Raw genomic sequence first — 21,510 nt, 5'->3', positions numbered from 1 at the left:
CAAACTTCGCTTCCCCCCCTCTCGGCCTGCCAAAAATCGCTTGCCCCCCCCCTCTCGGCCCGCCAAAAATTCTTTGCCCCCCCCCCCTTGCGCATGCCAAATTTTTGGGATCCCAATTTACAAATCCAATGGTCTATATACCTGTTGCGAGCGAGCGAGCAGGAAAATTTGCATATTTAAGCGTTTCCGTACTGTTTTCCTAAGCCTTTTTAGAGCGTTTTATTAAAAAGGCGCCCCATGAATGTGTGCCAAAAATCGCTTGCCCCCCCTCTCAGCAAAAACCGAACCCTGCATTCAAATATGCAAAATTTCCTGCTCGCTGCGCTCGCATTTTATATATGATAAGACAATTTAAGGTTTTAAATTCGGGTTCCCCAAAAATTTGGGGCAAAGAATTTTTGGCACATCAAAAGGGGGCGGGGGGGAGTTTTGGCACGTCAAAAGGACCCAAAATTTTCTTGATCCCCAATATTTTCCAACCCCCACCAAAGTATTTATGAACACTCCCTTAGGCCATCTGTTCGAAGATCGAAGCGCCCATGACTAATTAATTGACATGTTCTTTTTTTCTCACGCCGGCAAGTGTGTAGAACGTGTGTTTCTGAACAGCTGAAGGTATCAATAAAAAATCACTTTTTAAATTGAATGAAAACCCAAAAGATGAAGTCGATATGCTTAATTTGACTATGCTAAAGTAGGGAATCGAGGAAACCTATATTTTGTGATGGGAAATTTCCAGATATGACAGACTTGGCATTTTCAATTTCATGATTTTGACCAATTGCATGATCATGATGATTGAAGGTGGGGGTGTGTTTGTGTATAAAATGCCTCCAAACGAGGACCTACGTGTGGATACACACCATAAAACGAGGACACACCTCCAAACGAGGACATCCTCGGTTTGAAACTATGATGACCAGGATGATGTAAATGATGCAAATTATATGCATATAAGAATTAAAGGAGTATTTCGTGATCCTAGCATCCTCTTTTTATGACATTTTTCAGTACATATCCACGAAAAAACCTATTCCCAAAATTTCAGGTGATTCCGATTTTGCGTTTGCGAGTTATGCATGATTATGTGTATTACACGGCTCCATAGACAATACGTTGTAATTTCGTTCTGGTGCACCAGAACGAAATTCAAATTTCGCGATATCTTTGCTAAACGAATTACTCTGCAAGAAATATTTTGTACATAAACATTATGTAGCCAGAGGTTTCCAGTGATATAAAAATCTCAACTTTTTTTGAGAAAAGTGGGGGGATGAGGCTGTGGATCACGAAATGCCCCTTTAAGATATACATGTAGTCATGTAGCATGCATATCGATATCGAATAAGATGATAGGTCCCCCATAGCTTAGTACAGGGCAGGGATCTATACGGTGATTTTTTTATTTTGGGTGGATCACCGTATAGGCATTTTACATTGAAAATACATGTCACCCATGCACCACGCAATTAAATAACAGCCCGGTACTGCACAGGTTTGCAGGTTACCAGTTGCTCTCGTCTATATGTAATCGGCAATCGCGGAGCCTAAAAAACGTGGCGCACATATCATGACATTGGGAATTGACGCAAATTTTACAGTAAAAGCAGTCATACCTGTACCAAGAAAGGATAAAATTCAAATTGAGAAAATATTCTAGGTATGACTTGTTGTACTAGGTCCCCCATAGGGATAGGACGGGTCACAGTCTGACAGTTGGATAGTATTATTAAGTTGTCTGGTGTGTTTGTGTGAGGTCCACGGTGTGTCAATTAAAAACGGGTGTGTGAGTCCTCGATTAGGTCCTCGTTAAGTCGAGGTCCTCGTTTGAACGTATCGGCCTAGCCAGGCTGGGGAGGGGTATACTATGTAAACTATGCATGCCATTGCATGTATGGGACTGCCCCACAGAATTCCAATTGAATGAACGCAGCTTTCATTTCAACACTCGCAGCCATATAGCTGTACAATGTACATCGCGTACATTTCAAACTACAATGCGAACGCACGCGCACGACCTTAATGATCATGCCGACTGCACCCGTTTGTCCACTTTGAGATCTCACAAAAAGGCGGGTGATTCTTCCTTTGCTGTCGGTGCTCCTCGCATTTGGAATAACGTGCCCATGAAGATCCGTGAAGCGGAGTCTGTGTCTTGCTTCAAGCATATCTTGAAAACATTTTTATTCACTCTTTCATTTTGTGCTATATTTTGTTTTTTCCTGTAGTATATTTGTTTCTCATTGTAAACGTAGGGCTTTTCTCCTCCATGTCACTGATGTTGGCCCAACAAAGAATGCGAGATGTGTCAAAATTTTGAAAAGTTGGGTCTAGGGCAGGCTTCCTGAAATAGATCTGTTGAAGCGCCACATGAAATAAAAGAAAACTGCAAAGCGCCACTCAATAGCTGCTTGAAGTCGCTGGGGGAGTCAGAGGCAGTACTTGTTTGTCTGGGGTCAGAGGGGGACTGAAGCTATAGATTTTTTGAAATTTGAGGTGCAAATGATGCCATTTGGTGCAACATTTTGTACTATTTTAGTCTGTCTTTAACATGGGAATTGCATTGTTTAATGTTGAAATATAGAATATTGGAGATATTCCTGCAAAGTTTGATCAAAGTGTTTTATTTATTTATTTTTTGTAAAAATCTACACGGCGCTGCGCCACTCGGGAAGCCACGGCGCGCCACATGTGGCGCGCGCGTCGCTATTTGCGGACCCCTGGTCTAGGGCTTAGGAGCAGGAGGAAAATGTTAAAAAATGCAAAAACCAAATCATTCCATATCAACTCAACCAATTTTTAGAAAAGGTTGGCTGGTCCTCTCAGATTTTGTTTAGAATCACTTATATCATAGTCCTATGGGCCAAGAGAACACATTTCAAATGGTAGGACTCAACTCCTTGTCATTTCTGAGTTATGGCTTGTTGAATTCAAGTTGATGTTTTAACTTCTGACAAATTTGTGTGTATTTCAATGGGAAGTGGGCAAATCGTGTCAAAAATGCCAAAATTCAACCAGCCATATCTCAGAAACAGCAAGGAGTTGAGAGCTATGGTTTGAAATGTGTTCAATTGACCCATATGGCATTGATCTAAGCGATTTAAAAGAGAGGGTGACCAGCCAACCCATTGGTTGAGTTGAGATGGAATGACCCAGCCGTGAATAGTGCGAATACCATGATCGCGTTTTCCTTTATGGCCGCGCGTTTTGAACTCGCCACCCAAAAATGGTGGTTTTGTTACGCTTTTCCAAATCGAGACTCGTTCAAATTGTTATATCTCTGCTGAAACAAAAGGTATTGTAGTGTGTTTGGTGTCATTTTGTAGCTAAATGAGTGCCCTAACAGACCTCCAAAGGATAATTATTTATCAGCTAAGATAGTGGAGTTACAGTTGTTTGAGTGCAGAATGGCCGAGGTGGTTGTTGAGGCGGTGGCGGTTGAGGCGGTGGCGGTATGTGCAAAGTCTATGGGAAATAAAGATTCTGTGCTTCTGCTTCTGCTTCTGCTTAAGTACTTTACTCATCACCCTGTAGGGTTATCTCGGTACAGGTCTGGTCATGTGGGTAGCAGCAAATTAAATCCTGAAGTGTGCGCGGATGACTAAATTATTTATGTCCAAAGTATCTAAAGCAGTTTTAAAACTGTCCACGCCGGTGCCAACTTCATTTCCTCAGGCAAAAGATTCCATTCAGGTAAAGTTCTTGGATAGAGTGAATATTTTAAACAATCCTTGTTGAAACTGGGTGTCTTATATGAATATTGTCCATGCATACTGGCGAGAGTGGTAAGTGTTTTTATGAATAAATTGTTCTATGTTACTGGGTAACAGTCCCCGTGACTCCTTGTAAATCAGGGCTAGCCTGGCTTTAGTGCGACGAACTTCCAGAGTGTCCCATCCTAGGTCTTGAACCAAAGCAGATGCACCTGTGTGTGCGTATTGAATCAATTGATCATATCTTTGCATCCATATGGGCTACAGACATGGTTAAGAGCTCTTTTGAAAGATTATTAATTCTGCTAATTGGTTTTAATCATTTTGAGCTCTTTATGATTGGTTTAGTCTATAAAATGCAAACTTTTATGTACAAAACTACCCGTTTTCATATAAAACACTGTAGTAAAATAAAAATCAAAAAGTTGCTGTAAATTTTTAATTACTTATCCTATCAAAGTCAAAGTTGACATTTTCTGAGAGGAAATTTGATGAGGAATCTAAATATGGACTTACTTTTTCTGTATGGGTTAGGGGTAAAATGTTTCAGTTCAAAATATGTTGAATTGTAAAAAATTTGAACATATTTTGGGACACCCTGTATTCGAGATTACCAAACAGCTGTGATTTTTTTTTTTCTTCCAAAGTCAGTAGGGTCCCCCTAACCTCTAACCAAATCAATGTTGTTTACTTTCAGTTTATAATTGCAAGTTAGTAACAAGCAATGCATCAAGTGACCCATTTTTTATTTGGAATTTTTTATTCCACCCTGTATAACTTCAAGGTCACCCTGTACAATGAGTTGAAATGTGTATATTTAAATTGCTTTTGCCTTCAGCTTTCCAAAAATGTATACTTTTGCTAGTTTAGGGTTGATAGTTGTGGAGATATTCTAATTTGAAACTTGATTGGTGTAAAAATTCATAATATTTGTGATGTAACGCTAAGGGTGGCGAGTTCAAAACGCACGGCCTTATACTATAGCAAGTTATTTTACTGATTGCATATGTTCTAATTTAAGAAATGAGAAAGTTATGGCAGTATCATCCATTTCAGGTATCAGGTGGAAGAACAGTCCTCATTAAAAATGGCTTGTACAGCAGCAGCATTGATGCAGGAGAATATCTGGGTTGATAGGTTTCGAGTACAAGATGCGGAGATGGCATACCATCAAGCTTTAGCTAGTCAAAGAGTTGGACTAGTTGTCCAGGTATGTATTTTTAATCTTGATTTCATGTTTGCCCTCCTCCCTTTGTGATGACCATTGTTATTCAATTTACTAAGTATGTAAACATTAGATATATAGGTGACAGGGGGGTAGCAAGAACTGGAGAGAGGGTGTGGACACTTTTAATATCTCCTTTAAAACCTTTGCTCTGCCTCTCTGGCCCCCGGATGCCTTACATGTAGTCCAGCTGCTTGCTACGCCCCTAGCGAGAAGGAATTGTGATTTGATTTTTGAAACAATTGCAAATTAAATAGATTGGTAAACATTAATGTTTTTTAATCTGTTAGTTCTGTTCAAGTTTTCTTCTTTTTTTTCCTTTCTTTAAAAAAAATAAAATGCAAGGTGCCCATTAGGAATAACTATGTCAGGCACAGATATAATTCTGAGAGATTGTGATACATGGCTCTTGATGGACTGAGCTCCATTCACCCCTTGCATGGTTCCACCATGTTGGGTAGTGCCTCAAACTGGCAACAGACATGAAATGAAGAATTATGTAACTTTACTGTAAGTTACATAACTGTCGTATAACTGATTCAATTCCCATTCATGTATGTTGCCAGTTCGAGGCTCTACCCAAAACTTAATGACCATGCAAGGAGCGAATAATCTGTGATCTCTCCAACTTACAGCTTCAAGAATCATATCATATTCCAAAGTTATCTGATTTATACAGCAAATTTGTAATAATCTCAAGTGGCATATTGCTGAACATTATTTATTGGGTGGGTTTTCTGTTATATTGTTTTCACTTGTTTAATTGAAATAATCCTTATTTTGTTCTTGTTCACGATACTGATATTATCAGGATATAAGGAACAGTTAATATAGTTGTACCATTAAATATTGTGACACAGAATTTTTACAATACAATACACACACAACATAAAGCAAATAAAAAGATCACAAAAACATTAAACTATAAATTTAAGTTGCTTTAATTATTTTTTAATTATACATGTATTATCTGTAATAGAACTAAGCATTACATGATGTTTTAACCATTACCAAATCAGCAACACTAACATATCCTTAGTTGCCTCCTTTGCTATAGCTTCATGTGTGTGTCCTGTGACCATTTACCTTTTCCCCATAAAACATGGTAATGGGATTTAAGTTCATTATTACTGTAATTGCTCATAAACATCTCAAAAAAAGTAACTAACCCCCCCCCCCTTAAATAATGGCCATTATTCAAGGCCATTATTCATTATTACAAATCTGTAAAATGCGTTGGAAGGAGAATTTATTTCTGCGCATTATGACACCTCATTTGATACGATAGCCCAGAAAACAATAAAACACCGGTCAATTTAATGTAGTGAGGTCCAGATTTGAAAGTTGCACTTACATACACATTTTTACAATACAAAAACACTCCGATATCATTACACAGATTTCCTTCCATTACACTGAATACAAAATCAACACAATTTACTGCAACTTTCAAATCTTGGGTTACATTGATTTAAATGTACGCTGTGATGTCAATATTTAGTCAATTGCTGCAAATGAGGTGTCAAAATGTGCAGAAATAAATTCTGCTTCCAACGCATCTTACAGATTTGTAATACAATCGCCCGTTTTTGAATAATGGTCATTATTTAAGGGAGTTAATTACTTTTTTTGAGATGTTTATATAAATTATACATGTAAAATAAAGAAACCAATGATTCCAACATCAGATTTTCTGATTGAAAATTAATCTTCTCTTCAGTAAAGGCATTTTAGCATTTTGTGTTCAAGACCAAATTAAATCAACTGTTTTGTTTTGATAGAGCTGGTGTTCTGTAAGTTCTATTCAACAAGAACAAAAAAACCCAGAAAACATGCTGGAGGTGGAATTAGTTTTCCCATAAGCATGAATTGGAAAGTGGAAAATGTTGGTCTTTAGATAGAAGTTACATACAGGCACTGCCATTTTAAATTTGCAGGAGAGCATAAAATAGCTCTTCTGGAGCAATTAAGGAGAGCTGTTTGGAGCATTTTCAATAGAATGTAAGGAGAGAATGGTTCACTAACAAGAGCTAAAAATCACTCTCCTAAATCAGTTTTAAGGAGAGCAGTAGGAGAGTGATAGCTCTAGCTCTACTCAAAAAGCAGTCCCTGCATGTATGTGTTGCAGATAGCTATCATGACGAATGATATAGATAGACGAATGAACATTCTTTATCTTTACACATTCTTTTGTAACTCGGTAGCTCTCATTGATAGTACACAGTATAACAACTCGATTACTCATTACTGGTAGTATTTTCATGAAAGTTCATCATTGTTGGTAAACTATCTGTGTTTGTAAACTATTTATTATTTTAAGTTTAAACATTTTGTTCTCCATTTCTCATAATAACATTACATCAATGCTATTTTTAAAATAGATGCTATGTCGTTAGGCGAAACAGACAACAATTTGATCCAAGCACAAAAATAATATTCCTACATGTTGGTGTAATATGATATTTTGTGTTTGAATCAAAAGTTGGCTCCAGTCGGCAGTTACTGTTTTCATTATGTTTTCAATTCAAGTTATGGAATTTGTCTAACTAATACATAATATACTGTTATTAAACATACCATACATTTATCTGTTATACCTGTAACTTGTTTTGTCCACCTATGTAGGCCTAGGCCTATATTATATGTAAATTGTAATGTTGGATTATAATACTTTTTATTGGTGTTCAAAAAAGATTGTAGATGAAACAAACACAAATACACCCCACACACACAACATGGTATAAACACCTGCAACCATGCATGGACATTGATGTGACTCATCCTTTTGAGTTTTTACTTTCCAACTGCAGACACCCAATGTACAGGAGTGTGCTAATCATGCTGGGTTGCAGTAATTCTGTGTTTATTGTATGTTGCAATCAGCAGTCCCCCCCCCCCGAGTTTCGCCTCACGATCCAAGTCCGTAACCCTACACTGGAAACTGACAATGGTCCAGGGCTAATGTCTTCTTATTCTGCTTTGGATCTAGAAACTCTGTAAAATTTAACTGTTCAGGAATCACACTCTATGTCTGCAGTTCCTCGGCATCTTACCAATTTATAATACAGTATTCGTTCCACTAACCGCCCATGCCCCTATAAGCACCGACCCAGCGACTTTACTACACATGATCAGGATTCTGTGTACAAATGATAGAGGATCATTGATCCTCTATCATTTGTACACAGAATCCATGCATGCAACTACTCGTGTATCAAACACAGGGCCTCTACACACAAAGTCCATATTCTGGGCCATTTTTTACATTATGTAAACAATATAAAAAATAAGTGCCCACCCAAAATGACTTTGTTAAGCGCCCTGGGCGGTTTATGGAATGAATACGGTACACAGATTTTTTGGTGTATGTCCTCAATCCTCAATTGCCGATGTTTACAAAAGCACTTTTATACACACACTCACAGAGCAAGATAAGAGCAGAAATTAACAAATGCAATTTATAGGTATCAACTAAGAGGTTCATGAAAGTAAATCAGTGCAGTCTTTGTAAAAAACTTTGGGGGGGGGGTCAAGTATTTTACCGGTTCAACTTCAGTAGCATTTATCAGGATCAGTTGTCTGAGTGGACAAAGACACACAAATCCTTAATGATTCACTATTTTTAGCCCAAAATTAAGGTGAAATTTTGTTTTTTACCAGGCCAATTTTCAATTTTACACTAGTTTGGCCAACATTATACAGAAATTTTGTGTTATCAGGCCAATTTGCAAGTTTACATTATTTGGGGTTGAGGGGTGGGGTTGACTTTTTTTCGGGGAGTTGAGTTTGTAAACCAGCTCATTTGGAAGGTTCAACACCAACCCCCCGCAAAGACCACACTGATTGAAGTGAACCCTTGTAGAAATGTTTAGTATGATTTAGATTGTCTCTGTCTTTAGTTCCATGTATACCTACACGTTCTTCTCAGTCTTTCTCTTTCGCACCTTGCTTCCCTGCAGAGCGCCACCAACCAAAGTAGTGGTGGAGAAGAAAATGCGGGTAGTGATATCATTAATGAGATTGTACGTGCACGGGAGAACATAAAAAATTCACTGACTGATGTGAGTACTTAATTCTCACAAATCGTGATGAATAGAATGCTTGCTTTGTAATGTATGCAGCCCAGTCCACCCCTAATCCTATTGTAATCAGAACACATATTATAATTATACAACTAAATGTATAGAGGTTATCCACTTTACTCATGCGTGACAAAAGGTGCTGGTTCCCGTAGTATTCCTCATTCAAACCAATTCAATGTACGACCTCTGAGTTACCTGCATGACTTTGGCGGGCTATTTTGAAACAGTCATGGTTGCACATGCAGGTACTTCTTTTGAAAGTCCTAAACAAGGTTTAACAGTCGCTGATAGGATATGCAGCTTATAGAACATGGATAACCTCTATACAGGAATGTGATGAGCTAGTGGTGTTCCCTAGGTGTTTTTGTTCCCCAAACATTATTGTAATAACTGATTCATCCAAGGTTAAAATTTACCTGCTTCAAAACTGAAAAAGAATGGTTTTGTATTTGATGTTTTTTTAATTGTCAGCCAACAATACACACTTTTTGCTGTTTTAACAATTATAATCTCAAAATATATTAGTACGAGTCGGTTTGGAAATGAAAAGCTAGAATAGAAGGCTTATTGAAAATCACCTTAAAAATGATCTTAGACAGGATGCTTGCAATGAGGCATTTGTCTGCAGATGGGTCAATCATTTGAGATCATGTTTGAATCCCTGATGTGCCACTGTTTTGACCTCCCATTATTTGAAAAAGTAGATTGTACCCAATGTCAGCTCGTTTTTGAATTAATATTAGCCTTTGTATAATAATGTGTATGGTTACATGCTTGCAGCCTCACTAGTAATCCTTGCATGATTGTCTCACAACCTACCTGCAGGTAACTCAATCAATGTTTCATGTTTTGTAGTTGTTCTGTTTGTGTGTGCGCATTCATGCACATTTCATTCTGGTTTTTATTTTCAATTAACCAGTGTTTTGAATTTTGATTTTAATCCAGTTGGTTTTATTTTACTCTTTGTAACATTGTTAAAAGTAGCTTAAAACAATGTACATTAAGATGAATCTCTATAAAATGTCAGACAGTGAAATAAATTGACCAGAAATCAATTCCCGATTTGCCATAGATCTGGAGTTTAGCAGATGTTCAGTCTCACGGATGCGTATTCAATGTAACGGGACCTGTAGAGTAGGAATTATTTTGTTGAGATATCATGAAATGTTAAATAGTTGCTAATCTCTAATGTCGTCTGCACAGTGCCAGAGCTGGGTAAGTGCAATAGCTGCCCTGTGAACATTTGGCAATTTACACACAGTATATTGTACTCATCTACACATGATAGCTACACATGGCAGCTATTGCACGTACCCACTTCTGGCACTGAGCAGTTGATGTGTTTATTTTAAAAATTACCTGATAACAGCTTCAGTAGCTACATGTAAACGCATCCCAAAAAGAAAGTATCCAGTTTGATTTTGGTTCATAAGTCAAGGATGTGGTCTTAAATCAAGACCTACCAAAAGTATGTTACAGATAAATTTATTCCGCAGAGTTTGATACCTCATTTGTCCAAATCGATGCAGAATTGATGACACAATGACCTTTTGAATGCAATCACCTCAATTTCAAAAGTTGCAGTAAATTCCTATTGATTTGGTACTGCTACTCAATATGGGCAGCGATAGATCAAGCGAGGCGCATCAGAAGTCTTGCTGAGAGCATGGGCGCAGATGTCTGGCAATCATTGATGCAGCATGCAGCAGGAGGACATACCAGATATGGACTGTGAAGAGTGAACGGGAAAACATTGAATAAAAGAGTATCTGTATTGAATAAAACACATGCAGTAGAGTCAAACAGCTTCCATCGTCTCTGTTATTGTGTATCTTTATTAATCTTGAGAAGCAGGAAAACAACATCAATAGGAATTACTGCAACTTTAAAAAGTGAAGTGTCTGCATTTAAAAGATCACTGTGTCATTAATTCTGCATCGATTTGGACAAATGAGGTATCAAACTGTGCGGAATAAATTCATCTGTAACATACTTTTGATAGGTTTAGATTTAAGACCCTCTTCTTTGATTTATGGACAAAAATCAAACTGGATACTTTCTATTTGGGATGCGTTTACATTGTACAGTACATTTAGTCTGTTTTGAAATACAATTGCAACATTTCATGACAGTTTTAACCAAAGTTTTGCAGCAGTGTTCTCAAGATCCTACTTATAAATATTATGTAATAATGTCAACATGAATGTTGTAGCTAGTTGTTGTAGTTGAACGTTCTGCAATATTTGCATGGATTGTGCACCTTTGTAAGTGTACCTCTGTGAGTACACCTGTAATTTGAAGTACGTACATGTATATTGAATTTATGAATGCCTTGCCCATATCAATTAAGTCTTGTGTGATGTAAATGCAGTGTGCACCTTTGTAAATTCTTGCATAATAATTTGTCGCTGTTCTGTATAAAATTCGAACAATTCAAGAATACCCTGCACACCACACTAACCCTATAACCTTACCCTAATCGTAACCATGAATCCCAACCCAAACCCTAAAACATAGGGTGTGCAGGGTATACCAGAATTGTGCCAAGAACTGTGGCCATACAATTTTAAATGTTAATGACCGCTTGTATATCCCTGTTGAAGGGCCTGGAAAGTGAGAATTTGGGAACCGTGTCCAGGAAATTTGGTGTTTACTTTTTAAGGAAAATTTAGGTTTCCAAATACGTAACATATTGAAGAGGAATATCGAGTTAATTCCAAATTTTCAAAGTCTACCCTCCACACACAAGATACTTTGTATGTGAGAAGTCTCAGTAAATACTGTGCAAGAAGGAATTGGTCTGTGGCATTATTCTACAGTAAACAAAAGAACTGTAATACAGTAAGCCAAAACATTTAGGTACCAGTTATTATGTTCACCCCCTGTATATCTTAAACAAAGATAGATATGTCATAATTGGAACCAGCAGTCAATCATAGCCGCATCTGTTAGCTCAAATTTAAGACCTCATTCGTTGAAATCGTTCAAGAAATAAAGACACAACGATCGAAATTTAAAAGTTGCAGTTTGCTCAATTGCATGCCCTATTGATTTGTACACAAATTGTTCTCGAACAAGAAATTTAACGCTGCCATTGATCATGTTGATAGGAACACAAAAGTGCAACTTTTGATTTTGTTTCTACCTTGGGTTTTAGATCACCGTTTCTTTAATTCTCAACCAATTTCAACAAATGAGGTCTTAAATCAGAGCTAAAGAGTACAGGTATTGACTGCTTGTTTAAATTTTGACATATTTGTCTTTATTTAGGATATACAGGGTTGAACACAACTGGTACCTTAATTTTTTGGCTTACTGTATTACACCTGTCCGGTCATTACATAGCTGTCCTTGTATATGTAATGTTGGAAGTTGTGGTGTCGTACTCTTACCATAGTATGTCGTATTTTAGGGAGTTGGGCTCAAGATTGGAGTGGGTGTGGACAACCCAGAACTACAAGCAAGACTCTCCGCGGTTGAACAAGAAAACAAGGAACTCAAAAGGGTAAGCTTTTGAACTTAAAAGGGTAAGCTTTTGAACTCAAAAAGGGTAAGCTTCTTAATCAAATTTGTCTGGTGATGTGACATGTATCAGTTTTGTGGGAGCTCATTTGTTTACAGAAAATTGTCAGCACCCTCTATGTGCTGTATAAAATTCTGTCCAACAGTCTTTGCGCATTAAATACATAATGTTGAATTATTGTGTGGACGCCACTTACCAGGTCCATTGCAATGGCGAGCATTGCTATAGTAACACGGTAGCAGTAGTAGTAACACACTCACTTGGTTAAGGGATTCTATCTTTCTTCCTATTCAGTGTACACTTCTGTCTACTCACACTGTACTAATATCACTTTTGGCTTTTGATGCAAAATTGCAATCAACCAGAAGATGTCATTCACATTTTTTCCCAATTTGCTCATTTTATCATTTCTAAACATTTTAGGTCTCAGAATCCAATCAGAAGTGATGTACCAGGTCCATACAAATGACCTTTTCGGTAAATCCCATAAGCCTTTGCGCGTACACCAGAGATGTCGTCATTTGACGTCATGCCGACTACAATCAATGCGCAGTAACGATGTTCGATATTAACAATGTGCACATCAGTGCAGATATCAAATGACGACATCTCAGGTGTACTCACAAAGGCTTATAAGATTTACCGAAAAGGGTCAATTGCCAGCATTGCTATAATAACACAGCAGCAGTAGTACATGTACAAGTTTACACACTTACTTGGTTTTAAGGAATTCTATCTTTCTTCCTATTCTGTGTACACTTCTGTCTACTCACTGTACTAATATTGCTTAGCTTCCTCAAGGCAGTAACATCAATGCATTGATGCACCTGTTATACTCTCATTCATACCTCGTATCCTCTCTGTCTTTGTGTATGTGGGGGTGGGGTGTTTATGTGTCAGCACCCCTACGGTTTACTTAATTTGAGACTAGAGGAGACAAAAACCTTTTCTGTGTGATGAAAAATTGCAATCAACCAGAACAAGTCATTTGCATTTTTTTCATCCAATTTGCTGAATTGATCATTTCCAAAGATTCTAGATCTGTGGAACCCCATCAAAAGTGATGTATCAAGTCATTGAAAGAAGAAGAATTGCTCGCTCATCATTGAATTGTTTTAAGTTTTTCTAGTAAAACATTAGGAATGGGAACAACCCATTAGTCCAAAGGGTCATTAGTCTGAAAAGGGTTGGAAGTTAGAGTTAATGGCATTTTAGGTTAGGGTTAGGATCAAAGGTAGGATTTAGAGTTGGGGTATGTTTAAACTTTAGTGTTAGGATTAGGGCTTACATGTAGGTTATAGGTGAGGGTAAGGGTGAAGTTTGGGGTAAAAATTAAAGTTTATAACCATGGCTTGAAAAAGTGGGGAATTTGGGATGCTCATTCCCAGGAAATGTCGGTGTTTGGAGGGAAATTCTGATATTGTCTTTTTTGTATATAAAAACATGCTATAAATTGTGGGAAATTTAGCTTGCTTCCCGGGAAATTAACATTTTTTTCGAGCCCTGTTTATAACCAAGTTATTGGGTTTTTGGACCAATGATCCTTTGGACTATCGACCTGTAACCAAATATCTGCTTCAAACATTGGAAGTAAAAATTCTAATTATTGCTTTAACTTTGTATATGATTGTACTGTGTTTTGATGTATAAATTACAGTAACTGCAAGTCTTCAAGCATCAGTGGCAGAACTGACAGCTCGGTGAATGCTCTTGAAAAGGCTGCTGGTGGTTCCTCAGCTCCAAGTGCACCAAAGGTGAAGCTTATTTTTTCTTCTTTTCCAAATCAAACTAAGCTGTAAAATATGATTGTAATAAGCATGAATGTCTTGTTTATTTTAAATACCTATCATATTTTACTGTATGTTACTGTATTTTACTGTATATTACTGTATGTTACTTTTTCACAGGCGGCTCCAGCTAAACCAGAGGAGGATGAAGACGATGATGATGATGATGATATTGACTTGTTTGGTGATGATGACGATGACGAGGTACACATTCTTAACATGTTCATTTCTGTGGCTTGTTGACATAAGCTATGGTGCAAATACACATTTATGTGTCAACATACAAAACTGAAGTTATGCTCTAAATGGGTTTTTTTGCTTTTGCTATTATATACTTTTATTGTTTGTGCTGAATTGAATACTGTTTACAATGTGGAAATAAAAAAGTAATATTAAGTGAAGTTTTAAAAACGTTATCCATTTGAATCATGCCCCAAGTTGAGTCTTCTTCTTCCTTATCAATGCAGGCCTCATATGTATGAGTATTGCACTGCAAGGATCATACAAGGATCAGATACATGCTTGGAACCAGTGTTCGAAATTTTGGTTGTCCGTTCGCCTGGGACAACCAAAACATGCACCGGACAAACAAAAATAATGCTCTAGTTGTCCGGCGGACAACCAAAGATCTACTACAGCCAAAAGTCACTTTTTCAGCATGATAGTTTGCTCAAACCTGACACAACTGATGAATTGTTAACATATTCAAGAGTAATGTTCATAAATTGACTACACTCACTCCACTTTATTGGTCACATGTAGTTGTTTCAGATTGTGGCAGCTTACGGACAACCAAAAACTTTGGACAACCAGAAATTACAACCTGGTTGTCCGTGGGACAACCCATTTTATTTTCTGAATTCGGACACTGCTTGGAACAAATTGTCACCCAGAAATAATGCAATTTTATCATTTATGAGGTTGAAAAGCTGAAAGAAGAAAAGAAAAAAGAGGTAGATGCAAAGAAAAAAAGAAAAGTAAGTGGAAAAGTGAACAGGAATTACTCTAAATGATGCTTCTTCTGGGGATAATTTTCTACAACTCAAAAATATTAAAAAAAGAGGGAGGGAAGTCTTAGGCCATCTTAATTTAATTCCAAAATTTGACCAAAAAAAGATTAAATTGAAAAAAAAAAAAAATGTTTAAAACAGATCTCAGTCCATATACCATTCAAATAGAACTCCCAAGTGGATGTATCATGTAGATTATTATAACTATGACCTATATTCAAGCCCACACGTTTGTATTGTGAACTCAATTTACATGTTATGTTTGTTTTATTACAGAACCAGCTGTAATTGCCAAGTCAAGTATTTTGCTAGATGTCAAACCGGTAAGTCAGACATAATCATTGGATTACTAGTATTCATAATCTTTGGATTTCAGTTCAAAGAATAGAAAATTGCATAAAACACTCTAAACACATTTTGGTTTACAAAATCCAAACAAAACATCTTTCAGCCCTAAAATTTCACAGGGTCATTGAGAACAAAATTGCAGTTTTGATGGGGAAAAAAAGGAGGGGGGGGGTGAGGTTGTTGATCCTTTAAAATTGGCAAAATGTGGCGTATCCTTGGGGTGAGATATTCATGAGTTAGACTAGTGCAAAGGCGCCATTGTGGAATTAAGCAGCTTATGGAATAAACTCAATAAAGCTGTAGAATCCTTCAATAGAAGATTTGTGCTTGGCTAATTCCATGCAGTCTTACACAAAGGATAAACCCAAAATGTCCATACCTATGAGCTATAGTCATAGATCATTGACGTAAAAAACCAAAAACCTCATGTTCAGAGAGAAGCAAGAATTTGGATCATAAAGTGCCCCAGGTTGATATTATAATAAGTCATTCTGAGAGCTTCAATCAAACCCGTATTTTTAACTTGTTAACATATTGAATGTGTAAGTAAATAATTGGCTAACCTGATTTTCTTTTTTCCTCATGAGCTATAGTCATAGATCATTGACGTAAAAAACCAAAAACCTCATGTTCAGAGAGAAGCAAGAATGTGGATCATAAAGTGCCCCAGGTTGATATTATAATAAGTCATTCTGAGAGCTTCAATCCAACCCGTATTTTTAACTTGTAAACATATTGAATGTGTAAGTAAATAATTGGCTAACCTGATTTTCTTTTTTCCTCATCCATGTTTGTCTCAATATGCATACCAAACAGTGGGATGATGAAACAGGTGAGTAATGCTGAACATTGGGCTATTCCAGTTGAAAACTTTACACCCCCATGGAAGATGTGGCCTTAATCTTCCACACAGGGAGTGTGAATTTCAAATGGGGTTACTTGGAATAGGTGATCCCATTTGAAATCTACACTCTCCCTGCATTTGTAACACGTGTGAAACAGGGATACATAACCCCCTAGATGGCGCTAACCCCCTAGATGGCACTAAAGATATTATTAGACATATGGGGGTGAGATCCCCAATTGCACAATACAGAATCAGCCGCTATACACATCTGATTCCATACTATTTAACTGGGGATACACACACATGATTCTTTCCATCAAAGTGGGGACATATCCACACATGCAACATAGCATAGTCGTCGTTGGATAGTCCCAAGTTACAAGTAGGGGTGTGTGGGAGATTGAGGTTATATCTTCCACAGGGGCATATGGATTTCAACTGGAATAGTCCATTGTTATGAAGTACCTAAGAATAGGCTTAGTTTGTATAGTCTTTTTAATACTTGTGACACAATAACACTGATTTATTGATACTTGGGGAGGATATTGTGTGTGTGTGGGGGGGGTGTATGTGTGACGTATATTGGTGGAATTTGATGCACACGTACCTCACTCATGACTGTGTCAACTAGTAAATTGTATCTTTTAGGATGAAATTTAATTTAATTGATCAGTGGTATATTTTGGAGTAATGACAATACAAATCTGTACAAGATGCAATATATATCATGCAGGATGTGCCCAGAACTCCCTTCCCAGCCCACCCTGGGAACTGAGAGGCTAAATTTTGCACAAGATAGGCTGACTTTTCATGGTTTTGGTATAAAACTAAGCTGCGCTTGCAGGGACTTCGACTATAGAAAATGTTTTTGAGGAAAAACACAAAAAAAACAAATTTTTAGTTTTCCAGGCAGAACCTTTCAATCTTCATCACTGGGCGGGAAAAACCTATATGTACTTTTGGCCCTTGAACATGGATAAAGCCTGGTAGGTGTAGACTTTATATTGAAGCGGTTGCTTTCGTCATGTCCAAGGGCCAAAAGTACATGCAGGAAACACCTCATATTTACTTTTGGCCCTTGAACATGGATAAAGCCTTGTAGGTGTAGACTTTATATTGAAGGGTTTGCTTCATCCATATTCAAGGGCCAAATGTACATATGAGGTTTTTCCCGCCCAGGGACGATATAACCGGTACCTCAATTATTTTGCTGTCTGCACATCAAACCAAACTGTTTCTGGTATTTCTGGTATTAAATGATATTAAAATCATGTCCTGCAAATTTTACAAATTTAGAGACCACTTTTCACATCCTATCCTTGCAACAGATTTACATAATCGTATTTTATAATAATTGTATAATTGTGTTATAGAGGGGTTAGATTCTTAAAACTGTGTGTTGATTTTCTTTTACAGATATGGCAGATATTGAAAAGAATGTTAGAACCATAGTCTCTGATGGTTTAGTATGGGGAGCATGTAAGTACAAATGTTTAAATTGACAGCACATATTTGTAGCCACAATCTTGTCAATAGGTTTGCTTTCTATGTATTAGGCAAAAAAAAAAAAAAGGTTTGTCTCAAAGCTCACGCGCGCATTTGTATTTGGGGAAAAAAGAAATGCGGAATTTTTTTTTATTTCAAGAAAAAAAAAAAAATGTAGTTTTTCCGGAAAAATTTGGTGAAAATCAGATTTTTTTTCTCCAAATACCATGAAAAAGTTGGGAATAAAAAACCCAAAAAAACCTAAGTTTGTTCGGGCTTATAATTGGCAAAAAATAAACTCATAACACCCTTATATTGATATAGAATGGCTTGCGCATAGATGGGGGCACGCAGCACTTGCATGTGTGGCGCACGCTATGTGCTATGTGACTTTTCGTGAGCGTGAATTGGAACTTTATTGACGGGCGCGTAGATCCCGGGGATGGGGGGATTTATCCCCCCCAATATTTTGCCAGGGGGGATGGTCCATACAAATTAACCTCATATTTGCCCATTTTAGCCCCAAAAGTGCAAATTTTCCCACCATTTTTCGCACCTATTTTGCACCATATTTCATCAGTTTAGCTTCAAAATGCCAACATTTTTCGCCCGCTTCTCGCACATTTGTACCATAACAATATTCTGTCACAAAAAGGTGCTCGATTGCAGGACTATAATTTTTTTCCAACTCCATCCCCCCCAATGTCAAAAAGAAATCTACGCCACTGGCGGTAACAAAAACTGAATAATTTTTGCCAATTATAAGCTGAACACACTTTACACCTCATCAAATGTCGATTGTTTAAATAAAATGTTAAAGTACATTTTCGCTGTGATATTTCATCACCAGTCGCTATGATAAATTGTTCTCTTTTGCGTGTCAATTTTGATCAGAAATGTGGTCAGTAAAGGTGCAAAACATGAGAAAAGTGTTGGAAAATTGTAATTCTTTTGTAAATTATTTGCACATCAAATAATTGCACTTTGTTTTTCTATTCATTGCAGCTAAATTAGTCCCTGTTGGTTATGGCATCAAGAAACTACAAATTATGTGTGTAGTAGAAGATGATAAAGTAGGCACAGATTTCCTGGAGGAAAGCATCACTGCATTTGAAGATTTGGTGAGTATCTGGAGATGATCTGCCAAGGAATGTAACTGGGAGATGGTGGGTGCCATATTGGATTTGTTAGTATGGGAACCGAAATAGTGTACGTATTGCACAATGTGACAAAGGCAAAAAATGGACTATCAGTGATGTGTTATAAAGCATATTAGAAGTGAAATTCTTAGGAACACTTTGTACCCTAACAGCAGATAGCAATGCATGTAGAGCTCAAACAAGCATGTACATGTCCTTGAAAATTTGCAGAGGGTATTTGCCTTTCCATAAGCAACATACTGATGTGGCAGTCTTTATCTTGTGTTTATTCTTATTTGATTCCCATCAAAAGTTTGGAATGGAAAATTAAATCAGCCAATTGACCACAACTGAGCTAGCTGCTTGGCTCATCCTGAACAGTGCCAACAATGTGACCAAAAAACAAATACACTCTGAGTACCAGCAAGTACAAGCCAGTCATCAGTAAGGGTTTGTCTTCTTCCAGATTTAAAGCACTGTGTTGAGGAAAGGTGAAGCAGCTAGCTTGGTTGTGGTCAGTTTACTCAGTATTAAAATAATAATGTCAAGGTTAGCTAATGCCACTTACCAGTCTCTCCTGTAGATGCTTTACTTTGTAATATGTAATTTTGTCTGTTAATTCAGTATTTCAAATATATGTGTGCAAAAGAATTAAGGTACCAGTTATGTTCACCCCTGTATATCCTAATCAAGGCTATGTCATAATTGGAACCAGCAGCCAATAGCTGCATCTTTTAGCTTGAATTTAAGACCTCATTCGATGAAATTGTTCCAGATATAAAGACGCAATAATGAACAAACCCAAGGAATATGCAAATTATAATGTTCTAATGCATGCCTCTTGATTTGTACACATAGCGTTTCGAACAAGAGAACTAGTGCCATGCTTCCATTGCTTAGCACATTAAATCTGGTGTCATGCTTTCATTGATTGGAACACCTGTTTTGTTTGTTCCTTACGTTTTAGATCACCATTTATTAAATTCTCAACCAATTTCAATGAGATCTTAAATTGGAGCTAAAGGGTACAGGTACTGACTGCTTCATTTTTAATTTTGATATATTTTACGATATACAGGGGTGAATAGGGTGCTTACCATGCTTACCCTAGACTCTAGCATATTTTAAATATGTTGTATCATATTTGTAATATTTTGTATCATATTTTTTCTTGCAGGTACAAAGTGTAGATATTGTTGCCTTCAACAAGATCTAATAAGGACAAGTATCAGTACTTCCAGTCATCAACATGGTACTATGGAAATATACTACATGGAGAAGGACAGCCTGACCTGACAGTGACCGGACACCAACTAGTTAATTCAAACAATTTATGAGACTCAAAAACAGCCAAAATTTAGTATCCTTTGTATAAGTGTGCACAGAATTAGTGTGAAATCCTCAAAATGATTAATATCATCGGTGCTAGTTTCCATGTTATTTTGACAGATCACCAAAGAAACATTGTTTCAATAAATACACTTCATTCTGGTGTTTGCCATGAACTTATTTAAGATTGCCAAAATTTTACTTCCATAATAATTAATATAACAATGTTACTGCACTGTAATGTCTAAAATTTATGACATTTTCTGGTACTTATCATTTTGAGATATGGTTATAGATTACAGCTTACCAAATGAAGATGCATAATTGCTTAATGAGCTATTCCAGTTGAAATCCATACACCCCCTATGGAAGGCATGACCTTGCTCTCCCACACAGGGAATGTGAATTTCAAATGGGGTTACCTCAGTGGGTGACTCCATTTGAAATCTAAGCTCCCTCTGTGGGAGATTAAGGTGATGTCTTCCATAGGGGGTATGTGGATTGCATATGGTATAGCCTAATGTTGTAACAGAAGCCAGATTCTGTGTTTGCTTACATGAAGGATACCACAAGAAATTTATTTATATTGATCTAGATTTGTTTTAGTGAAACAGGTGTGACTGCCTGGAATTACCCAGTAGTTAATTATAACATGACAAAAACAGAAAGAAGACATCAACTCTGAATACTATGGAATTTGCATCATCTGATTCATATTGGCCATATTGAACCGTTTATAGATATGGATCTCGGATCAATGGGCTATTCCAGTTAAAATCCCAACACCCCCTATGGAAGATAGTACTTATCTCCATCACAGTGTGAATTTCAAAGGGTTTCCCCCTTAATCTTCCACAGGGGACGTGTAGATTTCAAATGGTATATCCCATTTGTTGTAATATTGGATATATCTTTTTTCCACATTCTCTTGTATGGACCAGATTTTGTTCACAACATGGTATGAATAAACCTTTTCAGAACAAAAACCCAGATGAAATTAATAAATAATGTTTAATATTGTT

At 37.1% G+C, this 21,510-nt stretch overlaps 1 protein-coding gene across 1 annotated transcript; it reads left to right on the top strand.

Annotated features, from left to right (window-relative positions):
* Nucleotides 1-545: 545 nt before the first annotated feature.
* LOC140161109 (elongation factor 1-delta-like) lies at nt 546-21,496 on the top strand. Its single transcript, XM_072184507.1, is given in 13 exon segments — nt 546-615; nt 4,770-4,923; nt 8,898-8,999; nt 12,433-12,530; nt 14,205-14,224; nt 14,227-14,297; nt 14,451-14,534; nt 15,251-15,323; nt 15,617-15,663; nt 16,505-16,520; nt 17,952-18,014; nt 19,026-19,141; nt 20,337-21,496. Coding segments are annotated over 12 exon segments (852 nt in total). The 5' UTR covers nt 546-615; nt 4,770-4,800; the 3' UTR covers nt 20,376-21,496.
* Nucleotides 21,497-21,510: the final 14 nt, after the last annotated feature.

This window comes from Amphiura filiformis, chromosome 1 (assembly GCF_039555335.1).
Source record: "Amphiura filiformis chromosome 1, Afil_fr2py, whole genome shotgun sequence".
In the NCBI taxonomy this organism is placed as follows: domain Eukaryota; kingdom Metazoa; phylum Echinodermata; class Ophiuroidea; order Amphilepidida; family Amphiuridae; genus Amphiura; species Amphiura filiformis.
This window is presented reverse-complemented; position numbering and strand designations above follow the sequence as displayed.